Raw genomic sequence first — 25,603 nt, forward strand, 5'->3', positions numbered from 1 at the left:
GTGCGCGGCGCCCGAGTGTGTCGCGCGCGCGGAACCGCCGCGGGCTGCTGGGTGACCGGAGTGGCTGGAGTTCCCGCCGGAGCGCGGTCAGGTGAGCGTCGGCCGCGGGTCCCCGCCGCGTGCGGAGGGAGGGTCCCCGGGGCGGCTGGCGAGGCTGGGGCCGCGCGGGCCGGAAGCGGGGCGCGGGTTTCGAATCGCGGGCTCCCCCCTCCCCCTCGGACGCGCGCGTAGGGAACTCCGGACGGCCGGGGCTGTGCTTTGCCGCGGCGTTCCGGCCCTCGGAGGGCGGGCGGCCTTCGGGGAGGAGCTAACTGCCGCCCGGAGGGCGAAGCCCCGACTCCCGGAGCGCCATCCCGCCTTTCCAGGCCTCGTGAGTGCTTCTGCGCGGTGACAGCCGGCCTCGCGCCTCCTGCGGCTTCGAGGGCCACTGAGTGCGCCCCCGGGTGTCGAGGGCCTGCTCCGGGGCACTTCAGGGACGGACGGCGGGCTGGCCGCGAGTCACCCTGCCGTTGCCGTCACCGACCCCGTCGTGGGTCGCTCGCCAGCTGTGCGAGGAGGGCCGGAGCCCAGGTGCAGAGAAGCACGTGTAGATCTGGGGCTGCAGAGACAGCGCGGGATGGGGGACCTGATCCGGAGAGGGCGACGAGAAGTTCGGTTTAGTTTCTGAGCCTTGCGTGGGGAGGAGGGCGCGAGTGAGTAGGGCCAAATGATAAATGTACCCTTGGGTGTTAAAGGGAAAAGGCCACTCTGGATGGCTCTGCCAGGGCACGGACCCTGCCAGCGGGTTCCTGTTTGCGTTCTGCCCAGCAGGCCTGTACCGGCTCAGATGTTAAAGGAAAGCTGTCAGACATCATTTGAGTTTTTTCTTTCTGCCACCTCAAATGGATTTGGAAAAGTGGAGAAATGATGAAAGACCCTTTGCTCGTGAGCAAAGTAGCAGAAAGAAATCTGTCGCACTGGTACATAGTAATATACTGGACCCTAATGTGTGAGGAGTCCAGTGCTAAGTGACACTCAAACAGAAAAACGCCTGAGAATCCCCGTGTTTCTGCTGTGTGGGATTGAGGGTACTGTGTTTCATAAACAGCCTTTCTTTGCTGACTTGGCTGAAACACCCTTTTAAGGGAAGCCTATCTGCCTATCTTGACTTGTTAGTTTGGTGCATCAGGACACGCACTAGTGTCTGGAGCCTCCTTGTCCTCTCCGGTATAATTCTCTCCTGCAGTGCAATATTTTGGGATCCTATTACATAGCTTCCTCTGACTGTGTATGGATCTTGGGCAAAGTGGCATGCACATCATTGTTGCTCGTCCCATCCTTTATTGTCTCCTACCATATGGAATATCACCATCAACTCTCAGTTCTTTTTTTTTGTGTGTGTGTGTTTTGAGACAAGATCTCTAGGTAGTCCTGGCTGTCCTGGAACACACTGTAGACTAGGCAGACCTCCAACTCAGAGATCTGTCTGCCTCTGCCTCCGCCTCCTGGAATGCTGGGATTAAAGCCACCAGGCCCAGCCAAGTCTCAGTTCTTAATTCTTTCCCTCCCCCTTTTCCTGGGGATCAAATTTCAGACTCTTTCACATTATAGACACATTTTTGAAAAACTAAGGCTCAAATATCTCCTGGGTGCCTTGATTTATGTATCCCAAGGTATTGTACTTAATAGGTAATAATTTTTTTTTTTTTGACATTGACTTGGGTTCATTGTTGCACAGATGTAGTTAAAAGGGTGTCTGATGCAATAGAGAAATAACTGAGTGTAGGGCCATACCATCCTAATCCTCCAGATTTCATCTGATCTCAGAAGCTAAGTAGGATTGGGCCTGGGTAGTATTTGGATGGAGAAATGACAGTGAATGAATGCTTCAGATGGTCCAGAATGAATCTGTTCAAGGGCCCTTTTAAAGGTACAGGTGGTCCGGAAGCCCCAAAGCGCTCATATTTCAAGGTTTTGAAGTGTTGCACTTAGTGTACACTTGGGATTTGACTCTGAGAATGCAAACTTTATGAAGTAAACCCGGAGTGCCATCTTCATATAGAAAGACATTGTGGCTTTCTCGAACTTTGGATGACCAGTGTAGGAGACTAATGCTAGTAATTGTTTGATTTGGGGCGGTCTGGGAAGGAAGAGGGGACACCAGAGAAGGAAGCCCAGCACATTTCCTTCCTCTTTGCCCAGGGAGGCTTGGGACCAAGTGTCGAAACCGACAGAGCTTGATGTTGTCACCTTCCTTGTTTGTGGCCATCCTCCTTGTGCAGAAGTGGCCATTGCCCTTCTTTTCCCCCAGGGTCCTCAGGTACTCTTTGCCAGTCCATCTTCATTCCCAAAGCTTCTGGGCTCTTTCCCCTTCCAAGTCAAACATACTCATTACCCCAGAGATGCTATCACACCTTAGGGAGACTGAGGCAGTCTCTGTAATGTGCCTCTAATCACCAGATAAGCACTTGTGTTTACTTTCATCTGCTGTCTGTCTAAATAAACAAAGCTTGTGAAGTTTTTTTCTCAGGCGATTAACAGTGAAGAAATGTATTTAGAAAGACTTACTTGGGAGTGGTAGGTAATGTAACTTTCTCCTTAATTCCAGTCTGCAAGAGTCCTTATGTGTTGCTGTTGGGTTGCATAACCAGCTCTTGGCAGGCATGTGTGAAGAGTGTCTTTATGTGCTTTGGTGATAATGGAGAATTGCTTAGCAGGTGACATCTTCAGCTGAACACTCTTCTGTCTGCTCGCTCCATCGTTTGGTATAGGGCACTGGCCAGAGGCACTTGTTTTATCCTGTGAATCTGTGAATTTGGTAGTCAGTGAAGAGAAGAACGTGACTGCCTCAGAGCTGGGAGCACAGCTAGCATTTGATGTATCTAGAAGGGTGGCAAACTGCCCTATGTAAAGGACAGTTCCTGAAGATTGTAGTTTCTTGAAGTATATATAAGGTTTCATGGGCCATGTTTTGAAACAGTGGCAAAGAATGTTCCACCTGGAGTAGGTGTCCGCTCTAGGCTTGAGAGGTGAACTTGGATGAAGGCCAGGTACTTGTCGGCTTGGGTGGTTGGCAGAGTTACTTAGTATGCACTTGGGATTTGACTCTGAGAATGCAAACTTTATGAAGTAAACCTCAGATATGTTATTCATTAAGGATTTGAAACGTTCCTGTTGGTACATTTCTAACTTTCCTGGTGTCTCATAGTTTATTATTTTTCAGTAAGGTAGCTTGTTATATAATTAAATGCATTTTAAAGCTTTTAAAAGATGGCATTGCAGATTTACATGTAAAAATAAGTGTCCTTTTGAGATGTTCTGAGTTTGGGTTCCTGCAGGTGAGGAGCGTTCTGAGTACTACAAAAGATGCATGTTGTGTTGTACTTCTCAGTGCCACTTCATGTCCCCAGTGGCTAAGTCCTCGCCTACAGAGTGACTCCAATGAAAGAAAATGAAGCTCAGATAATGATTCGTGCTGTCCTGCTATCCCCACCTACGTTTGTGAATTTTGATAGAACGTGAACTTGAAGCTCAAGTTTATCATCTATAGAATAAGGACCTGTGCACGCCTTCCTTGGAGGCTTCCTGGCCCTAAAATCTTGACCAGTTGACAGATCTAGAAAGTTAGTTTTAGGGGTCAAACTAGTTTAAAAAAAAAAAGTAGTAAATATTGACTGAATTTTTTTTCTTTAAAATTGTTCAGACTAATTTTAGAAAATGCCAAGTAGGAAGTTTGCCGAGGGTGAAGTGGTCAGAGGTCGATGGCCTGGGAGCTCCCTTTATTATGAAGTAGAAATTCTCAGCCATGACAGCAAATCCCAGCTGTACACTGTGAAATACAAAGATGGAACTGAGCTGGAACTGAAGGAGAGCGATGTGAAGGTGAGTGGACCTTAGTCTTGCGGAGGATGGAGGGCCTTGGGGCGCATCTGTTCTTGGCTCAGGGGATGTGTGAAGGAGGTGTGGGTCTGAGCCCTCCTGGGAGGTGTTTGCTGTGAGTGCATTTGACAGGGTAGGAGAGGGCCCTGGGTTAGGGATGTTTTTAGCACTGTGTCCTTGAGTTGAGTGCTAGGACAAATGGGAAAACAGGTGTAGGGCGGGCAGCATACCAAAGGCCTATGGATGATGTAGACACAGTCAAGTACCAGAGAGGTGGATGGCTGGGGACGGTGGAGGCGTCCGCAGGAGGCAGGCAGACTTGGGATTTTTTAATAGTTATGTACAGGACTTGAGTTTTTTTTCTGTTTTTTTTTTTTTTTTTTCTTTTTCTTTTTCTTTAAGACAGGGTCTCACTGTGTAGCCCTGTTATCCTGGAACTTGCTTTATAGACCAGGCTGGCCCCAAACTCAGAGATCTCGCTGCCTCTGCCTCTCAAGTACTGAGATTAAAGGTATGTGCCACCACCTCTTGTCAGGGCTTAAGTTTCTTCCTCAACATTGGTGATTTAATCAGAGTGACGTTTTCTAGGTTTGAGGCCAGCTCACAGCTTCCCTCTTCCAGCCTATCTGTTGAGGGCCTGGATTTTAAAATATTGGTTCATGGAATATAAATATTTAACATAAAATGCATAAAAATTAATTTCTAGGAAAATGCCTTAAAGCTGCAGAGTTTTAGTTGTTTTCTACAGGCATGAAATTATTTAGTCAAAATGCTTTGTCTACTTAGAACTTTGCAGTTTTGGATCTGGCTGGTGGTGGCGTACGTCTTTAATCCCAGCACTCGGGAGGCAGAGGCAGGCAGATCTTTGTGAGTTCGAGGCCAGCCTGGTCTACAGAGTAAGTTTCAGGACAGCCAAGGCTACACAAAGAAACTCTGTCTAAAAAAAAAAAAAAAAAAATAGAAAAAGAAGTTTACAGTTTTGGACCTTGTGACTGGCCAGTAACTAATAGTTTGAACCCATGGTCTGTGGATCACACTCTGTGTTTTAGGCTTCATGGCTCATGGAGTTTGTGTAGCTTAGGGGCAGCTCCAGGTGGTATGGCATATGACTTCTCTTTTAATGCTGTCAGCAGTCATTTAAGACATGTAAATGCCATCCTTAGCTGAGCACCATATACACGAAACAGCCCTGGACAGAGGCCCAGGGGTTTGCCTGGCTCACGTCTGTATCCCGAGAAACGAGGAAGGAGTGATTTGCAGTGGATCAGAGAGAGCAGAGTGCAGCTGACCAAGGGAGTTAAATGCATGCTTTGTTAAGAACTCAAGTGGGTTTCGGAGTGACCCTGTAGAGCTGCTTAACTTTGAAAAATTGGTTGCATGCTAATTATGTTTGACCATGTCGGTTTTGGTCATTTTCAGTTAGAAGCTGTTCTTGTATTACTGGGAATATATACAACTGGTGGGATAGACACTGATTCCGGGGATACCTTCCAAGCTGGAGGAGGAGGGGAGCACTGTTTGTTTCCCAGGAACTGGTCCAAAGGGATCAGTTCTCAGACCCGTGAGTCCCTTGATGCTTAGAATGGGTGGCAGCAGATAGTGGCCCTTACTGACCTCTTCTAGCTTAGGTCTGCCACTGGATGTTAGTGTTCTGAAAACATCTATTGCTTCTCCCTTTCTAGCCTTTAAAATCCTTTAAGCAAAGGAAAAGTGGCTCAACTTCCAGCTCTCCTTCAAGACGCCGTGGCAGCCGCTCAAGGTCACGCTCCCGGTCCCCTGGCAGGGCACCAAAAGGTTCCAGAAGATCTGCCTCTGCCTCCCACCAGGCCGACATTAAGGAAAAGGAAGCACGGAGGGAAATTCTGCAAGTTAAACTGACTCCGCTTGTATTGGTACTTTTCTCTCTGTATCTGCACTGGCTTCCCCTTGTATAAATGCCTGTTCAGATGATGTGCGCTTTGGTTGTTGAGATAACTAATATAAGGCAGTAGCATGTGTGTGAAAAAGAAATATAGTTCTTTTGACTATGTAAGAAAAATGTTTTATTTTTGATTTTTTAGTTTTCAGTGTGTGCATGTGTACGTATGTGTAGTGTGCATATAGACACACATGTGGAGGTTGGAGGATAACTGTGTAGTCAGTTCTCTCCTTCCACCCTTATGTGAGTTAAAGGGATCAAACTCGGATCATTGGGCAGGAAGGAAAGCATTTCTCCCCATTGACCTGTCACATTAGCAACCTCTAAATAACGTCACTAGGGTACTATTCGTATGTGGTCTTTAAAGGATGTGTGCATCAGCTGGGTGGTGGTGGCGGCGCATGCATCTTTAATCCCAGCACTTGGGAGGCAGAGGCAGGCGGATCTCTGTGAGTTCGAGGCCAGCCTGGTCTACAAAGTGAGTTCCAGGAAAGGCGCAAAAGCTACACAGAGAAATCCTGTCTCGAAAAACCAAAAAAAAAAAAAAAAAAAGAAGAATGTGTCCATCGACTCAGACATAGATTGTAGGTTGTGAAATGATGAGACAACTATGTCATAGAGACGTTCTCGCTCTGGTTGGCATCCTTGTACTTGATCACTTTTGCTATCGAAAACGGGTGTTTTCAGTGGGCTGACTTTCATGTAGAAACGTATGGAGCCTAGAGACCTAGCACAGTGAGGTTTGTTGGTTTTTTTTTCAACTTTTTTTTCTAAGATAGGGTAGCCCAGGCTATCCATGAACTCGTTATAATCCTTCTGCCTCAGTTTGCTCAGTGCTGAGATCATAGGGTGAGCTACCACACTTGGCAGATGAATATTTTAGAGCAGTAGTTCTCAACCTTCCTAATGCTGCAACCCTTGAATACAGTTCCTGGTGTGGTGGTGACCCTCAACCATAAAATGATTTTTGTTGCTACTTCATAACTGCAGTTTTGCTACTGTTATGACTTGTAAGTATTTTTGGAGATGGAGGTGTGCCGAAGGGGTCTGGTCCCACAGGTTGAGAACTGCTGTTTCCGACAGTGACGGTAGAGCAGATACAGTGTTTAAAGTAAAAAGAAGGTTGTTCATTTATACTGTCTCTTCTGGAGACAGTGCATGCAGGCTTTGAATAATATTAAAAACTAGACTGTAGTGCACTCTTGTAGTTAGACTTTTATTTATTTTTTTTAATTTTTTTTTTTTTTTTTTTTTGGTTTTTCGAGATAGGGTTTCTCTGTAGCTTTGGAGCCTGTCCTGGACTAGCTCTGTAGACCAGGCTGGCCTCGAACTCACAGAGATCCACCTGCCTCTGCCTCCTAAGTGCTGGGATTACAGGTGTGCGCCACCACCGCCCGGCGTAGTTAGACTTTTAAAATGTTAAAATAATGAAAGCAACTTGCCATGGAAAATTTTTCTCTTGTTGTGTTACATAGTAAATATAATAAATTATATAGATGTTATTGTTAAAGTCAGTTCTGTGGTGCATCCTAGTATTTTTCTTTCCAAATTTTCAGTATTCTTTCCAAATTTTCAGTATTCTAAACACTTTATTTTCTGTAACATCTGGTTAACTCCTTAGACTAAGTTCTTTTTTTTTTCCCCCGAGACAGGGTTTCTTTGTGTAGTTTTGGTGCTTGTCCTGGATCTCGCACTGTAGACCAGGCTGGCCTCGAACTCACAGAGAATCCTCCTGGCTGTGCCTCCCAAGTGCTGGGATTAAAGGGGTGCGCCACCACCGCCCGGCTTAGACTAAGTTCTTATGAAACTGAACTGCTAGATCAGATGGACAGTGCAGAACAGAGGCTTGTTGCTGGATTAGGTGAGAATGTTTATGCCAGTGTCAAGACTACGAATGCGGATTTTCATTCTGAGGATTATAACAGCAAGTTTACCTTCAGGCTGCCTCAGCTTTGGACAGCATGTTAGGATTGCTCCTTTCCACTCTTGGTTGTGCTCTTTCTGAATAATTTACCTCACAGTGTTGAGTATTCTGTCATCGTATATCTGCTATCCATCTAATGAAAAGCATTGGCGTGTAGTTTGCATGGTTTAGAGTTGGCTGACTGGCTGTGTTCCAACTCTGTGCTTAATACAGATTATTCAAAACCTGAGGTATTGCACACAGCTCTTAGGTGTGTGCTCCATTTGCTGACTGACTTCGGTCAGCTTAAGTGTATGGTGACTGCTCCGTTGCTCAGGAAGGCGCTGAGCTAGAACCCACTGTGTCAGTGCTGTCCTTTGTCAGCTGCTCTGTCAGTGGATATGTTTGGTCGGATTTTTGTTTCCGGCTCAGTAGTGCTTTAGTTGGTTACCGGTCTACAGAGGAGTGAAGAGACTGTTGCAAGCCCTGGCTTAACAAGTTCTTGCAAGGAAGGAAAATTAAATATCAGGTAGCATGAAATTCAAGCACCCACTCTTCCCGTTGTTGACTGTTTAGGGTCACTGAAGAAATGTTTTTTCTTCATTTTTTTTCTAGCTTATGAATGAATTTGCCAGTTTTTACTTACCTGCCTTTCATAGGAATGTTAAGTATCTAACAGTGAAATTATTGAAACATTTAGTATGAGAGTGTTTGAAAGATGGAAACATTTGTTCCAAAACTTGCATGGTGTTGCACAACTGTAATCCCAGTACTCAGGCAGGAAGGTGAGACTAGAGGATTGCCATGAATTTGAGGCCAGCCCAAGCTACGTAGTGAGTTAAGGCCAGCTGGTTACATCGTGAGTTTCCTTATCAAAAGACTAGAACACAGTCTGCACTGTAAGAGCTGACCTTTGAAAACCAGGGAGGTCTCATTGATTTTATCTTTTGGCTTTTAGCTTGTCTCTGTTCATTTCCAGTAGTAACTTGTTATCATTGTGATCCTTTCAGTCAGTTACAGTTCTGATTATGATGCTTTCATATCCCATTTAGAAGCCATTTGGAAACAGCATCAATGTATACAACGGGGAGCCCGAACATATGGAGAGGAATGACATATCACATAAAAACAAGCAGGTAGCAAAGTACTTGTTCATCTGGGGCACTCTTTCTTTCTTTTCCCTTCACACTCTCGGGAATTGTTGTATTTCATTTGTTCATGTTCTGTCTTTAAAACTACATGTAATTTAACAATTTTATTCTTGTACATTCACAGCTGTATAGAGATGCTTAGTAGCATTTGCATTAATTGTAAACTACAGATATTTAATACTTTTTTCTTCAAACTAGGAAAGAATTATTTTGTCACCAGAAGGCAGTTACATAGCTACACAGTACAGCCTTCGTCCAAGAAGAGAAGAGGTCAAAGTCAAGGAAGTCGAGTCCAAGGAACAAAAGCTTGTTACCAGAGGACCTGCACCTTTGGAAACCTTTCAAGTGACCACCCCACAGAGGAAGGACTTGGAGTTTGGAGGAGTACCTGGTAGGTGGTAGAACCCCATGAAGGAGGAGAAAGCGTGGGTAGAGTTGCTCCCACATGCACAGGAAAGGTCTCTGTGCATCAAGGAGCGCGTATGAGGAGACGGGAGACTGGGGAAGAACTTTCCAGAGAAGGAGCAGTGGTATAAAGGCCTGAGTAGAAAGGGCGCTGACGTGGCTCTCTTTAAAGCTTCAGGTGTCTATTAGGTCCTGAGGATGGAACTGCAAAGGAGTGGTGAAGAGAGTTGCCCAGGCGAGGGATGCAGGAAGGGGTGGTGGTCCTGTAGGGCAGAGAGCTGTTAGGGATGAGTGGAGATGGCAGGGCCTGGCTTGCATTCCTGCTAGGCAGTGTGCAGAGCCTGTGCAGTAGTGAGTGTGAGAAGCTGGTGAAGCTCAGGACCTCAGCCAAACAGCTCATAGTCTGCTTGGCTTACCTGTTCTGCTTGTTGTAAGTTACAACACCTTGCTAGTTGGTCTTTCACAGATGGTGTTCAGCATCACCCAAAATCTGTATGTGTTCTGTAAGTGTGACAGTATGTTAAATGTTAGAAATTTATGGATATGAAGTCTATTAAGATTAGAGGGCTTGCTGGGAGGTGGTTGTGCATGCCTTTAATCTCAGCATTCGGGAGGCAGAGGCAGGAGGATCTCTGTGAGTTCAAGGCCAGCCTGGTCTACAGAGCGAGTTCCAGGACAGCCAGAGCTACACAGAGAAACCCTGTCTTGAGAAAAAGATTAGAGGGCCCATTTTCAGGCTTGAGTATAGTGGTTCATGCTTATAATCCAGAACTGGGAGGTTGAGGAAAGAGAATCTATAGAGTTCAAGGCCAGTTTGAGCTACATAGTAAGCTCAAGGCTAGTGTAGGCTCTGTAACAAGATCCTGTTTCCTCTCCTCAAAAAGATTAGAATGACCATGGTTTGGTGTCCAGATCTTAGCACTTGCTCTTTTTTTTTTGGTGGTAGCTGGAGTTGAAAGTTTCAGAGTTAGGTCTCTGAGGGGAGTTCATGCTTTCCTCACTTACCCAAGTTGTGTGGGCATGTGACAGGTAGAAACAGAGTTTAAAAAGTTACTACATTACTATTTGGTGTGGTGGTGGGAGGCGGAAGGATAGAGAGTAAGCAAGCTAATGCTATAGTGTTCATGTAGAGGTCAGGGTTAATCCTCTCCTTCCCTTCCACATGTAAATCCTGGGGTTTGAACTCCTGTTGTCAGGCTTTTGTGGCAAATGCCCTTCTATGCTGAACCATTCATTTCCTTAGCCTAGATAGGGAGCGTTTGTTTTTTCTTTTAAAAGATTTATTTATTTCATATGTATGAATGTTTGCCTGCATGCTTGTTATGTGCCCCACATGTGTGCCTGGTGACTAGGGAGGTCACAAGAACACCGAGGTACAGATGTTTGTGAGCTAGCCACCTGGTGGATGTTGGGGACTGAATGCAGGTCCTCTGAGAGCAAGTGCTTTTAACCACTAAGCCATCTCTTCAGCCCCTGGATAAGCGAGTTTTTGATGCTACTTTATAGATTGGTTTTAAACAGCTAGCAGGCTAGTGTTGCCCTAAGTAAAAATATGTAAGTGTACATAAATAGAAAGCCCATGTGACTTTGAGAACTAAACACACTGGACTCAAGTGTGGGTCCCCTGGACTGCTGTTTGCAGGTGCGTTCCTCATCATGCTCGGCCTGCCTGCTGTCCTCTTCCTGCTGCTGCTGCAGTGCAGACAGAAAGACCCCAGCCTGCTGACGTTCCCTCCTCCTCTGCCAGCTCTGGACGAACTCTGGGAAACCAGAGTGTGTGGCATCTACCTCCTCTGGTTTTTTGTTCAGGCTCTCTTTTACCTTCTGCCGATTGGGAAGGTAAGATTTTGGGGTTTGTATTTTTTTTTTTTTTTTGGAGACATGGTTCTTGTTGTATAGTCTTGGCTGACCTGGAACTCACCAGGGAGACCAGGCTCACCTTGAACTCACAGAGATCTGTGTGCCTCTGCTTCCCCTGTACTGGGATTAAAGGCATGTGCCATCCTGGCTGAAGAGGCATGGTATTGTGAAACTTGTCTGACTTCTTTGCTATTGTTTACATTTATAGCAGTTTCAAAGTTAGAAGCTGTCAGTCATACACTAAAACAGTTATTTCTGTGCCCTATAACTCTTCACATATTAAGCATAACTTTAAAAATATGATTTAGATTTCTTGTCTAATTACCTGTATTTACTTTTCTTGCTTTTTAAATAAAATACCCGACAAAAGAGAAAGCCAATTACTTTGGCTCATGGTTTGCTGGTAACATCCATATAAAGAAATGATGGTGGCAGGAGAGTGAGGTTCTGGTCATTGCATCATTGGAGTAGAGAGAGGATGAATAATAGCATTCAGCTTTCTTCCCCCTTTTTTCAAAAGTGCACTGTGTGTGTGCAGTACTCGCAGAGGCCAGAAGAGGGCATCAGATCTCCTAGGACTGGAGTTAGAGATGGTTGTGAGCATCCATGGGAGTGCTGGGAATGACCGCCTGAGTCCTCTGGAAGAGCAAGCAGCCTGTGTTCTAATCGCTGAGCCATTGTTCCTCTCTTTCTTCAGTCTGGGAGCCTAGCCCATGAAATGGTGCTGGGTCTTCACACCTCAACCCAATCTAGAAACTTCCTCACAGCTGGGCCTAGAGGTTTGCCCTGAGGTGATTCTTGATCTTGTCAAGTTGATATTCAGTATTTCTGTCATACCTTCCAATTCAAACAGAGAAGAGTAAGCCATTTAATGGCAGTCTGGCTCTTGGTGGAGCAGCTGGGGAAAAGAATACTTCCTCAGTGTGTCCACTTCAGGTACAACATCTTAAGTCATTGTCTTCTGAGCTCCGTGGATTAAAAAAAAAAACAAAATACAGATTAAAGTTTGTTTCCAGTTTCCATCCGTAGAAATTTGTCAAGAACACTGAGTCCTTTTCAGACTCATGTAGTACCCTTTAAACTCCCTCCGTTGCTGAGTAGCCTGCTTTCAGGTGTGTACTTTTCCTTAGATGTAGAACAGCTCGTGTTGAACATGAGCTGTCCTAAACAGCACATCATTTATTCAGACCTTATTCTTAGCAGACTACAGCTTTGCCAGCTGGAAGCTGTGTTAGCAGGACAGAGCTGCATCTCATTGTTACTGGCTGTCCTGGGCTTCTGTGATGATGGACCTACAGTCATTCTTACTGTAGGGCTCTGTTCAGATTAATATATCATGAGGCTTATCTAAGCTAGGTAACATTTATTTGGAAAATTAGCTTTGGTGATTAAAAATCATGCCTATACACAAACCAAAGTGATAGAGATATGCAGATAGATGATAGATAGATAGATAGATAGATAGATACTATGTGTCAGACAGACTCAAGGTCGAGAAATCCTGGATCTGTATTATCAGACTAAAGCCCAACAAGACACCTGCAATCGAGAAGGGTCTCTTGGGGTTTCGCCAATCCTGTGATCTCAGGTTTTACATTTCTGTCCTGGGTTCCCGTTCCACAGCAAATGCAGAGGTGCTGACAGGTGATACTATCTTAGTGTTGGGCAGTTTAAAGTGAACAGCTATACTTTTGAGTGGCTACTTGAGGCTATATGTGGCTGCCCATTTACTCAGGCAGCATTCTCACCCTCTTAGGGGGCTTCGCTGTGCTGTGTGCAGTGGGTTTGCCATGGTGGTTCCCACTTGGGAAGTATGCTCATAGTCCTTTGCTGGAGAGTAACGCTCAGCATAGTAGAGGAGCGTGTGTAAACAGTGGAACAAGTCAGTGTATACATGGTGTTGGCAGCACACAGCCCGATTGAAAAAGCCTTTCTTGTTAAACTATTGTTTACATGTACATGCATATTATTGGCTAGGTTCCCCATATGAGAGAGAGCATGCACATTTCTTTCTTTTTGAGTTTGTGTGACCTCACTTCATACATTCTAAGCATCATTTTCCTCCAGCTTTTTCTCCTTTTTCTTCTTAACTAAAGAAAGGCTAAATATAAGAGGAAGGACGGAATGCAAGTGATGGACACAGTTATGAAAGAAGATATAATGCTAGTTGTTCTTCTGGTTCTGATCCTGTCATGGATTTTTCTGGTTGTGATCATAGGTAGTACATAAAATATATTCCATACTGAAAGTGTAAAATGGAACGGGAAGCTCCACAACTTCCTTTCTGAATGACTATTCTAACTATGGAAGTTCATCGAGTTGTAGATCGTGGGTCTTGTTAATTTCTGTGTGTTATTTCTTTTATTGTTCATATTTTTTCTTAAAGAGAGCCTCACAAATGTGAGACCATTTTGTTAGTGATGGGAAGCCAGTGGAGAGTTTGGAGCACACTAAATCTTGTACTGTGCATGGGAGGGTTTAGTAAGGGTGGTTGTTGAAGTAATCCTGGTGCACTGAGAAATTACTAGCTCCATGTTTAAGGTAAATGGCTGACGGTGAGGTTGCTTCATCAAGGGCTTGCCATTACATATTACTGTATTTTCTACTGTGAGATACTTACTTTCTTGGGTATAGTGAAATTCAAGAGTTTGAGAAGATCACATGCTTGTATATGTGTGTATATAAGAAAGGTGATAATGTGCTTGAATTTTTAAATTAAAATCTAATGTTTTTTTTTTCTTTTAAGGTTGTAGAAGGAACACCTCTTGTTGATGGAAGAAGACTCAAGTATAGACTAAATGGTGATTTCCTTAAATATTCAATGATCTAACTTTTATAGTTTTTAAACTGTTGGCACTGATTCACTGGGATATTCAACAGTAGATTACCTTTTAGTAGTTTGAAGAATTGTGACTAAATTAACTTATTCTAGTAGCTAGTAAGAAAAATGCTGTGTGAACCAAATAGTTATTCCTAGTATCTGGCTCTCTTTTCCTTCTACTTTGTTTGAGATGGGACCTCGGTATGTCACACAGGCTAGCCTGGAATTCACTTTGTAATACAGGCTAGCCCTTGTGTTTCAGCCTCCTGAGTACTGACATTACAAGTGTGTGCCGCTAGCCTGGTTAGTTTCTTTTTTCCTTTAAAGATTTATTTTTATTTTATGTGTATGAGTGTTTGCCTGCATGTGTGGATGTATGTATGTATGCCAGTCAGAAGTAGGTGTTGGATCCTCTGGAACTGGAGTCACTAACCATTTTGAGCAGCCATGTGGGTGCTGGGAAACCAAAGTGGTTTCCTAGGTTGAGAAGAGCAGCCATTGCTTCCCCTTTATTTTTTATTTAATTACTTATTTGTGTGTGTGTGTGTGTGAGCGTGCATGCATGCGTGCATGAGCCTGAGTGTGTGTATATGCACTGTCTGACTTAGGGTTTCTATTGCTGTGAAGAGACACCATGGCCACGGCAACTCTTATAAAGGAAAACATTTAATTGTGACTAGTTTACAGCTCAGAGGTTTAGTCCATTATCATCATGGTGGGAAGCAAGGGAACATGCAGGCAGACATGGTGCTGGAGAGACAGCTGATCTTGATCTGAAGGCAACAGGAGATGAACCATGTCCCACACTAGATGTAGTGTGAGCATCTGAGACCTCAAAGCCTACCTTCTCAGTAACACACTTCCTCCAACAAGGCCACACCTAATAGTGCCACTCCATATAAGGCAAGCATTCAAACACATGAGTCTATGGGGGCCATAACTATTCAAACCACCACATGCACCGTGTGTGTGGGAGCTGTTAGAGAAGTGGTGGACTCCTGGAACTGGAGTTACAGGGTGTCAGCCACTGTGTGGTGCTGGGAACTGAACCTGAGTCCTCTGAAAGAGCAGGATGTGCTCTTAACCACTGAGCCATCCCTCCGGTGCCTAGCATATACTTTTAACCACAGAGATCGCTTTCCAGCATGTTTTATTCTTTTTTATTTTTCTGAGACAGGGTTTCTTTGTGTTGTCTTGGCTGTTCTGGAACTCACTCTGTAGACCAGGCTGGCCTCAGACTCAAAGAGATCCACCTGCCTTTCCCTCTCAAGTGCTGGGATTAAAGGCATGTGCCACCACCACCTTTAATTTTCTTAATAGCATTTACCATTTTCCAGGCGGCGGTGGTGGTGGTGGTGGTGGTGGTGGTGGTGGTGGTGGTGGTGGTGGTGGCAGCGGCGGCGGTGCACACCTTTGATCCTTCCTGTCAATGATTGCGTGGCTTCAGCTGACTGGCCTCTGAGCTGTCTCTTGAATTGTGTCCATTCTTTTTGTCAACTTTACCTGAAAGCTGCATCTTTACCTATGCTTTTTACACCAAGAAGCTGTAATTATTATTGCTTCTTAATTAAGAGGAAGTTGTAAGGAAGGGTATAGAAATTCACTGTTAACTGAAAAAGCAAGGAGAAAGCTTTGGGTCCCTTCTTGCCTGCCGCCTTGTATTTTCTGGCAATTATGCCTTCCCACATCAGTGTCTTCTGTTTCCTGGAGTTTTCCTGGTAGGATGTAGTTGTATGGGCTAGGTTGTATTTACTGTCCACTTGACAGACACTAGGAAGCTTTGGGCACTCATCGGTGCGTTCGTGTTGTGTAGGGAAGGAACAACTTGGAGTGGACGTTGACCCCTTGGTCTAGGTATCTCCGTGGTCAGCACATGTGTTGGGGCTCGGTACAACTTAACCCTCTGAAGACTGTGATGAAGTTCCACTAATGCTTTTTTAAGAAATCTGTGCGGTAGTTATCCTTAAATGATTTTCATTTTACTAGCTTGGATGGAGTGACTCGTTTTCTTTTTGAGTTCTGTGACAAATGCTCCTCAGTTTAGGACTGTGCTTATGTCTGTATAAGTCCGTCTTAGTGTGGCCATACCTTAAGTTGCAGATGTACTTTCTGCAGCTGACCTACCACTGTAGAGCATCTGCTGGTCATCTTTGTGATCATGCAGCTCACTGTACTGTCCAGTCCCAGGAGAGGACATCGTATGGCATGTTGTTGCCTGGATCCAAATTTGAGTATGGCTCTGAATGTGTCTTGCTTTTTGTCCTGTGCATGCTATAGTAGAAAATTCCTAAGTTGAACCATTGTAAGCGAGGAACGGTCTGAATAAATTTCAGTGTTTGGTTTCTTCTCTGCTAGTTTTGGGTGGTACTTTTTTACTGGCTTGCCTAGGACTTTTACCTGAAATGATTCTACAGGATTCTAGAAGGGAAGCAGAAACGTTTTTGGGGCTGCCTGCCTTTAAGGGCCAAGTTGCAAGCCATCCTAGCCAGCTCTGTGCCAGGCCTTAGGCCATCTTTTTGTTCTTGCTGAGCTCCTTGCTGGTGGACCCTGTCTGGGAGTCTGACATGCTCTGTCTTCTGTCTGCGCTGGCCTGCGACTGTGGGGTCTGGGCAGAAGTGGGCTGTTGACTTTGCCCTCGGGTCTCTTGCTCTTGGTTTGTTGGTTTTCTGAGCTGTGTTTTGTCTCCATTGAGGGTGTGGTCTGTTCCGAGCACTGCACCTGGGCACTTGGTCCTTTTGTAAAAACTTCCCTCCTCTGTTTATTTTTGCTTCTAATATTACTTGATTTCTTTTTATGGATTTCACCACTAAGGAAATTCCTAAGACATTTTGAGTGATTAATTTGCATAAACTATAGCGTGAAAAACAACTGTGTTGACCACTTCATAAATTTTATGAGGGTTAAAGTTATTCCTTGGAATAAACTTGGTATGTAGAAAACATGAGTTTAGATAGCAAATTTGTGTTGTCCCTCTTAACTTTAGCAAAGCTTAGAAATCTCATTAGTGATCATGACTTTTCTGTGTTTGACTGTTAATTGAAATATAATTTGATGACTTCATCTAGAACATACCTCAGCACTTCAGCTTTTGCAAGAAAAATGATTTCTTTAGCGGAAACTGCTCTCCCCACCAAACACACATACACACAGACACAGACGCACACACGGTTGGCTGGCACCAGTGAACTGACTTGTAGACCCTCTCAGGGGTTTTAGTCTGCCTGTGCATCAGAGTGTAGCCTGGTCTGGCCATGTCCTGGGATGACAAGTATGAGTGACCACACTTGGTTTGCTTGTGGCTTCTGTTGTGAGGGTAGGGTATCTTAACATCCGTTTTCTAGGTGGCAGAATATAACTGGAATCTTTATACCATTACTGACTAGTGAATTCCAACATAAATATTTATAGTTTTATGCCTACTAAAATCATTCTGCTACTAAGTAGTATTAGATTTAAAAAACGTGTGCTTGCCAGTCTCTGTTGGGAGCTCGTTATTTGGCTTTGGACTCTGACAGTTTGGAGTAGTGCATTTTGAGATTCTTTTCAATTTAACAGGAAATTTCTAAAAACTTTTCTTTCAGCTTTCCTTTAGTTATCAGTAGGTAATGATGGTTCATAGTGCAAATGAATGTTAACATTTTTGGAAGACAGTACGAGAGCTCTGGTATTTACATCTTAAGGACATTGCACATTTGCATATTTCTGACTATAATATAGATAATGAAAATAAGACTGAAATATAAAACACTGCACTGGCTAGTAGCTCTGCCCAGGAGGATAAGGGGTGTGTGTGTGGGGGTGTTTTGAGCCCAAGAAATCAAGGCTAATTTGGGCACCCTAAGTGTGAGCCCCGGGATGATTTAACTAACTTCTCTCTCTCCCCAAGGATTCTACGCTTTTGTGCTGACGTCCGCCGCCGTGGGAGCGGCTCTCTTCTGGGACGTGGAGCTGCACTTTGTGTACACTCACTTCCTTCAGTTTGCACTTGCAGCCATCATCTTCGCAGTGCTCTTGAGTGTCTACCTCTACGCCCACTCTTGGAAGGCCCCGAGGGATGAGCTGGCCCCGGCCAGTTCTGGTGAGCAGTTACATCACGTGTTCCCTGGGTGTGCCTAGAGCCTCGGTAGCCATGGCTGCGCTTGAGTAGCCTGCTGCTGCTGCTGTTTCCCTAGTTTAATTGTGGGAAGTGAAGAGACATAAGAAGAGAAACAAGGGAAGAAAACAGTTGAAGGCAAAGTTCAAATGTTTTTTTCCTCATTCTTTTTAGTTATTAGATGCCTAAAAACTTCTGGCAGCACAGTTTATTTATTCTTCCTGTCTATCAATCATCTATTTATTTTTGCCAAGTAATAAATCCCTTAAAAAAGTGGAAAACAAAACCAGGCTGCAAGTTGTTTGGTTCTGACCTAAGAGATTTTGTAGATGTTTCCTATGGACTGGATGTGGTAATACATGCCTTTAGTCTAAGCACTTGTTAGGCAGAGGCAGGAGGATTTCTCCAAGTTTGAGGCCAGCCAGATCTACATAGTGAGAACCTGTCTCAAAAAAAAAAAAAAAGTTTCCTATTATAAAATTAAAAAAATTGCATACTTAAAAAAAAACCAGAGGCAGGTGTGGTGGCACACGCCTTTAATCCCAGTGCTCCAGAGGCAGAGGCAGGTGGATCTATCTATGTGAGTTCCAGGACAGCCAGGGATATGTTAGAGAAAAACCCTGTCTTAACAAACCAAAAAAAAAAAAAAAAAAAGCCTCCAGTTTCTTAGAGTTGGGGGATCTGTCTGGTCACGTGAGCTCTCAGGAGGCGGGTGGGGTCGTGCTGGCTCCCCAGTCGGTCGTCCTGTCCTTGGCCTCTCACTTCTGCAGTCTCTTGAGGGAGCAGTTGGGTTTAAAGACTTTGACTTGACTGGGTAAACACTTGTCCCTTCCCAGGAAATGCTGTCTATGATTTCTTCATTGGCCGTGAATTAAATCCTCGAATTGGTGCTTTTGATCTCAAATACTTTTGTGAATTGCGTCCTGGATTGATTGGATGGGTATGTTTTTTATTTTTGTTAAAATTCAGTGGTATGACTTTATCTTATGTCTAGAAGGAAAGTAGTAGTAGGCAGTTTTAAAGAACAATAATTACAGTTTTCTTACTATATTTTTTTTTACAGGTTTAAGATACTTTGTTATGGATTATTAAACATCGCAGAATTTTTTCATTTTTACATATATCTATGAAAGTGATAGTATAGATGGAATGATGTAAAAAATACTGTCTCTCTCCCCTTTTCAATAAGACCTTATTTTGACCCAGTTTCAGACTTGGAGAATTGTAGAAATAGAGCCAAGAATCCCCTGTATTCTTTAGCTGGATTCCTGCATTAATGCCTGGCCCATCATGGACAGGAGACCTGTTAGTAAGAAGACTGTAGTCCTTCCTGGGTCCCATTAGTGCTTTACGGCCGCTCCATTCTTTCTTCTTGTCCCTCGTCTCCTCTGGTCTGTGCAGGTTGCTTAGTCTCTCATGACCACGACACTGCTTTGAAGATACTGAGCAGTCATTAAGACCATCCTTTAATTTGGGTCATTCCACCGTGTTCTCATGATGAGAGTGAGGCTGTATGTCAGCAAGAGTAACACGGGAGTGACACACGTCAGGGTTGAGGTGTCTTGTTCAGTGGTGGCCATGGGGTGGTGTGGCCTGGACTTGTCAGCTCTGCTTGTCCCTGGACGTGTTTCCTGCCTCTTTTTCCAGGTGGTGGTTAACTTGGTGATGCTTTTGGCTGAAATGAAAGTACAAGAACGTGATGCCCCATCCTTGGCAATGGTCTTGGTTAACAGTTTCCAGCTCTTGTATGTGGTGGATGCCCTTTGGAACGAGGTAATTTGTTTTTTTTGTTTTTTTTTTTAGGTCCTAGTAGTCCATGCTGGCTTGAACTTGTGATCTTCCTGTCTGAGCCTCTCAAGTTTTGATTACAGGAGTGCATTTCTGAGACTGCACAAGAAAGTTTTAAGAGCTGAGTTCTTGGGGGCCATGAAGTCAAGCAGCTTTGAGAGTTGGTTTTTCTCTGAGGAGCTTGAGCTGCTTGCATACAGAGTGAGGGTGGCATAGCCTGCCTCTGCCTTGTGTTGGTAATGATGTAGTGGCTCAGGGGGCCTGCACATGGACGCTGGTAGGTGTATCAACAGCTCTATTTAGAAGTGACTTTCTTTTTTTTTAAAGATTTATTTATTTATTTATTAGGTATACAGCATGTATGACTGCAGGCCAGAAGAGGGCACCAGATCTCATTACAGATGGTTGTGAGCCACCATGTGGTTGCTGGGAATTGAACTCAGGACCTCTGGAAGAGCAGTCAGTGCTCTTAACCTCTGAGCCATCTCTCCAGCCCCTAGAAGTGACTTTCTAAGCATTTAACAGGGAATTCTGTTAGCATCTTAAGGAAAAGCTCTTGTATGTACATATGCACATGGGTGTATATGTACATATACATGTGAGGCCCTGAGGACAACCTCAGTGTCACTTTTTGGACTGTTTTTTAAAATGAGGTGTCTCTGGCCTAGAACTTAGCAAGTAGGCTAGGCTGACTGAGCAGCAGACCCCAGGGCTCCACCTGTCTCTGACTCGCCTGGCTAGGGTTACAAGTGCACACCACCTCATTTTTAAAATGTGGGTTCTGGGGATTGAACTTGGGCCTTCATGCGTACAGGACAGTCACTTTACTTAGCATTCTCCCTGGCTGCTTAAGGCAAAACTGTTCAGGGGATATCAATAGAAGGCTTGGAGTTGGGAAGTTTCTGCCTGTTCTCTGTGTCTCAGCTAGATTATAAAGAAGGGCGAGACTTCACTGTATAATTTCCTCAGCACCTGGCAGCTGCTTGTAAATTAGCACTTGATGGGACATTTTCAGTGTCCGTCTACCGCCACAGGAAATGGAGACTGCCCATGTAGACGCACCTGATTTGGAGAGGAGTCTGTCCGAGGCCCTTGGAGCCTGAGCAGGGTTTAGGGTCTTCATTGGTCCTGGGCTTCATTACACTCGTTCCTCTCACTGACTTTTGTCACAGTATTTGTTTTTATTTGCCCTGTTCCCTGTGCTCCTCAGTCACCTTTATCTTATCCTCCTATCAGAGCATAGGCCCCCAGAGCTGATAGGCATAAGCATCATTCTGATACCTAGGGTGTGAGCTTTAGGGCCTAGACGTGTGACCTCTGACTTTTTTATTCCATGATGATCTGGGGTAGATGCCTTTGGAGGTACTGCTTTTTTCTTTAACCCAGAACTAGCTTTTCGATAGAGCTCTACAATAGCTAGTTGTACTACCCCGGGGCAGGAACCAAAGTTTCAGCCATTCAGAGATGTGCTCATGAGTCTGACCTTAGGTATCTTGGTCCAGAGACATCTGGTGGACCATGTGCGCATGCTCACCAACTCTTAGTGTGTGCATGAGTGTGAAACCATTGGTTCACCTTGTTGCCAGCCAGCTTGCTGCTTCTGTGGAAAATGCATAGGAGAGTTCAGATGATCCAGATTTGGTTGGTGGTTATACTGGTTTTCCACAAACACATTTCGAACCCATTACCTCTGCTAGGCATTGTGGCGTGTACATTTGACAAAAGAGGCTTACAATGCGGCAAAGAACCTAAGTGGACAAGTAGAGTGGCTGGTGGCTTTCTGGAATCCAGAATGCTGGCATCTGAGAAGGGCTGGCCGGTGCAGGGTCAGGAAGGCTGCCGAGGGAAGGGAGGAAGGGACTGAGGCTGCAAGAAGGTGAGGTCAGGGAGGCCCTGGGCAAAGGCAGAAGCCTGAGGGGGTTTAGAGGTCTGTTACTGCAGGAGTTTAGGGTGAGGAAGAGGCAGGATGGGTGGGACATGGTGACGTAGGCCAGAGCAACTGAACTCCTGCCTTTCAACATTTTGGTATGCCTTCACTTAACACACTTGGTCATAAATTAGTACTTGGCTTAAATCCTTTAAACATAAGGTGGTTTTTATTTCTTCCCATCTCATTTTAGGAAGCGTTGCTGACTACCATGGACATCGTCCACGATGGCTTTGGCTTCATGCTGGCCTTTGGGGATTTAGTGTGGGTCCCATTCACCTACAGCCTTCAGGCCTTTTACCTGGTCAGCCATCCCCATGACTTGTCCTGGCCCTTTGCTTCTTTCATCATTGCTCTGAAACGTGAGTGTTGGCCTCCGCTCAGTCCGAGGTCCTGCGTCTGCTCTTGTCACACCCCATCTTCCTTGATCACAGGTTTGAAATAATTGGTGATGGAAAAGGACTGAGAAAATTCTGAAGTTCGCAGAGAGTGGAAGACATGCTAGCTCCACTGATCCTCTCACTGGAACCTTGTACTTTAAGCAGTTGAACTTGAATTGCTTTAGGAACAGTTTCTCTTCTCTGTCAGATGCCTGCATTTTCTAGAGATCTTAAAAAGGAGATTGGTCTTCATACAACTTTCGGTCTTACAGTAGACACAGTACCAGATACTGTGGCCTGAGGTGCTCATGAACTGTACTGAGGGGCGGGTGTGACCACAGCAGGCAGTGGAAAGGGAGCCAGTCCTCTGGGGAAAATATCACCGTGTACTTACTGGAGGATGTGGGTTTTGAGGCTCAGTGGGAAGACAGGCAGGGAGCCAAGTCAGCACAGGTAAGGGGTGGCAGGCAGAGGGAGAAGTCCAGTTTGGCTGCTGTGAGGGCTACCAGGCCCAACTGTTTTTCAGGTCAGGTGGTTTTCCTTTAGTCCTTTGTGATCATTCAAAACCTTCACCAGAAGTGGATGGGAAAATCAGCACTGAACTTCAAATAGAGTTAGTTTTAGGACACTGAGTATCTGTGATGGAAGAAGAAACCCAAGCACCTGGTTAATTTAGTGTCTCCATTGATTATTCCTGTCAGTGGCACCTGTGAGTTAATCACAACCAGTCTGATCTTACAGAGGCTGAAGTGGAGATTTGTATTTGTTGTTCAGATTGTGTGGTCGTGTTGAAGTGTGGGTAACTCTGCCAAGCTGAGGGGTTTCACGCTGAAGTGCGGCTGCCGGCTTCTGACTCAGCTGCTATTTTACCGAGGAAGTATCTGCACGTCTCAGAGAGAGACAAGATAGCCTGGAGTCAGTGTCCGCTGCCGCCGTCCCAGACCCTGTTCTTCGTGGGCATGGCTGGCGGGCTGTGTTACTTTTGCCTTCAAGAGGGTTGATAGTGAGATTTAGGGACTGGGTGTTTGTTTATTCAGTTGTTTCAAGAAATCAGACTTCCCTGTGCACATTTCCTTAGGGCTCAGAAACAAGTTTTTTAAGAGAAATTCCAGATGATTTTAGATGCTCGGTTACGTCTCAGTTACTAACAGGAAAATATTTTAATATTTCAGTCTGTGGCTATGTCATCTTCCGTTGCGCGAACTCCCAGAAAAATGCATTCCGGAAGAACCCCAGTGACCCGAAGCTGGCACGTAAGGATTTCAGTTTGTTGATTGATATTTATACATTATGTGTAGGTCTCTATGCTTCATCTTTTAGAGGTCATTAAAAGGTTTTTGTTTTTATATAGACTTAAAGACCATTCATACTTCCACGGGGAAGAGTCTGCTTGTTTCTGGATGGTGGGGCTTTGTTCGCCATCCCAATTATTTGGGTGATCTCATCATGGCTCTGGCGTGGTCCCTTCCATGTGGTAAGCATCTCAGTGCCGACTTGATCACTCTGTGTCATTGGTTGGAGCAAGTCTGGCTGCTGTGGTGGGGTGAGAGCACCTGCCTGTTTTGGGCTCTGGGGCCTGTTTTCTTGGTGTCTGAAGGGATTGGGAATGTTTTGAGTTGGCTTTCCTAAGAAGACTGTATGGAACATTTGGTTTACGATTTGGCATACCTTGATTCAGAAAACTAGTTCTTTGGGTATTGGAGGGAAATCAGGAACAATCATGTAGTGGAAATCAATTGAGTGGCTGCTGTCACCTACAGGGTTTAACCACGTCCTGCCGTACTTCTACGTCATCTACTTCACCACGCTGCTTGTGCACCGAGAAGCACGGGATGAGCACCAGTGTAAGAGGAAGTACGGCCTGGCCTGGGAGAAGTACTGCCAGCGCGTGCCCTACCGCATACTCCCCTATGTTTACTGACCCGTGCTCGGTGGCTCAGCAGGCCAGACGCCTCTCACAACAGCACCAAGTCCAAACGACCTCACTGTTGATGCACTGACAGGAGCTCTAGGTTTGGTGTTTGAGTCAGGACTATAGAGCCAAATAGTAGCTCCTTTATATAGTTGTGTAGCATTAACATAAGGAAAGTAAAAACGTGGTAGGGCTTGTTAATAGGAAAATTTTCATCCCTAAAAATCTGAAGTCTTATTTTTGTAGTTTTTTGATTTTTCAGTTGTTTTTGCCATTTGAATTTTCTTAAGTGAAAACCCTTAAAGTACATCTATGCTATTTAAGTACATTGTACTTAAAGAGACAGGAATGAAAATTCTAAATCTAGGTCATGCAAACCCCAGCCCAGTATTGGTGGTCTATGTGAAGAGTAAGCAGATCTCTTGCAGGCCCTATTTAAGGGTGACCATTCATAGCAGTGGCTTGACCTCAGACTTTAAAAGTGCTTTTGGAAATGTAAATACATAGCTTACTTTTATGTAATATATGGTGACTTGTGATTTTTCTGTACAGTTTTTGAATGTGAGATAAATGTCAGGAACTAACTAGTTTTTTTTTTTTAAACAAAAACATTTTCAGTGTTTTAAATTAAGTTTTTGTAAAGTAATGTGAATTTAAAAGTGTAAAGCAATTAGAATTCATTTAAAGTTAAAACATAGGAAAGTTATTTTTATCCAAAGTTTGTGAATTTGGCTTTGCTACCTCAATTTGCAGGTGTGTTTGCCTTTATAAACTGTTGCAAATAGAAAAAAAGTATATTTTTGGAGTAACAGCACTATTTAAACATTTTTTTACACACATTGGTGTTTGAAAAATTGCCATTTCAGGCTACTATTTTTGTATATTTTTGACTTAAAATTCAGTGTTTTTGCTACAGTTTATACTATTTTGTATCCTTTATGTCTTCAGAACTCTCTAGAAAGGAGTTCTACCTGAAACAACTTTAAGGAGCTGACTTAAACTTTTGTTTTCTGTCTCAGTTTAATAGATGTACTAAGCTGGTGGTAGCCACTGAATTCTAGTGAAGTTGATTACTTTCATAGTAACTGTCCTGGACAAGTGGCAAATTCACTAGACTTTTATATTCAAAACTACATTGTCCCCAGAATCTTAAGGATGTAATTATAGTGTATACTTTTGGGTTTCAATTACACATATCACATATGAGCCAGATGCAAAATGTTCGTTCTGCTCCAAAGCTTAGAGTGTATGTAAAGTAGCTTATGTTACTGTGATCATGAAGTTGACACTCTGCGTTCTATCATTTTTAGACTGTTTTTATGAAATTGTCACTGTTTTACTAGTCCTAAGGTCTGCAAGCAGGTGTTTTTATATTGCTTTTCTCCTGGTATCGGCATGTATGTGCTGCACTTAAAGGGATTTTGGGGTAAGATGAAAGACATTGGGTTCTTTGCCTGGTAGTGAGAACCGAGTCTGAGCTAGGGTAGTGCTGCAGGTTGTTTTCTTTTGATGTTTGGCAAGCTTTATAGGAAGATTTGAGTTGAAAATAAAGAGTTGCTTTGATCTCTTTAGAGCCTCGTTCTTTGC

General features: G+C 44.3%; 1 protein-coding gene across 3 annotated transcripts; it reads left to right on the plus strand.

Moving 5' to 3' along the window:
• On the plus strand, positions 1–25,579 carry Lbr (lamin B receptor). 3 transcript variants are annotated; one of them, XM_059281155.1, is made up of 14 exons: positions 1–91; positions 3,683–3,861; positions 5,541–5,750; positions 8,732–8,815; positions 9,029–9,221; positions 10,878–11,074; positions 13,842–13,896; positions 17,803–17,994; positions 18,846–18,949; positions 19,657–19,782; positions 21,918–22,086; positions 23,277–23,357; positions 23,456–23,578; positions 23,865–25,579. In XM_059281155.1, the coding sequence occupies exons 2-14, from the start codon at positions 3,697–3,699 to the stop codon at positions 24,023–24,025; spliced, it is 1,860 nt and encodes a 619-aa protein (XP_059137138.1). In that variant the 5' UTR covers positions 1–91; positions 3,683–3,696; the 3' UTR covers positions 24,026–25,579. The 3 variants fall into 3 exon arrangements, with proteins under 3 accessions (XP_059137138.1, XP_059137136.1, XP_059137137.1); XM_059281153.1 differs by lacking the exon at positions 1–91 and adding an exon at positions 212–370; XM_059281154.1 differs by lacking the exon at positions 1–91 and adding an exon at positions 530–692.
• The last annotated feature ends 24 nt before the right edge of the window (positions 25,580–25,603 follow it).

This window comes from Peromyscus eremicus, chromosome 15, assembly GCF_949786415.1.
Source record: "Peromyscus eremicus chromosome 15, PerEre_H2_v1, whole genome shotgun sequence".
Classification (NCBI taxonomy): Eukaryota; Metazoa; Chordata; class Mammalia; order Rodentia; family Cricetidae; genus Peromyscus; species Peromyscus eremicus.

What these genes read in the sequence shown, in the direction of transcription:
- Lbr (XM_059281155.1), top strand. Translation starts at nt 3,697, where the DNA reads ATGCCAAGTAGGAAGTTTGCCGAGGGTGAAGTGGTCAGAGGTCGATGG. An exon ending in TGAAGGAGAGCGATGTGAAG is followed by an intron (nt 3,862 to 5,540) that starts GTGAGTGGACCT and finishes CTCCCTTTCTAG; the next exon opens with CCTTTAAAATCCTTTAAGCA. An exon ending in CAGTGACCCGAAGCTGGCAC is followed by an intron (nt 23,358 to 23,455) that starts GTAAGGATTTCA and finishes GTTTTTATATAG; the next exon opens with ACTTAAAGACCATTCATACT.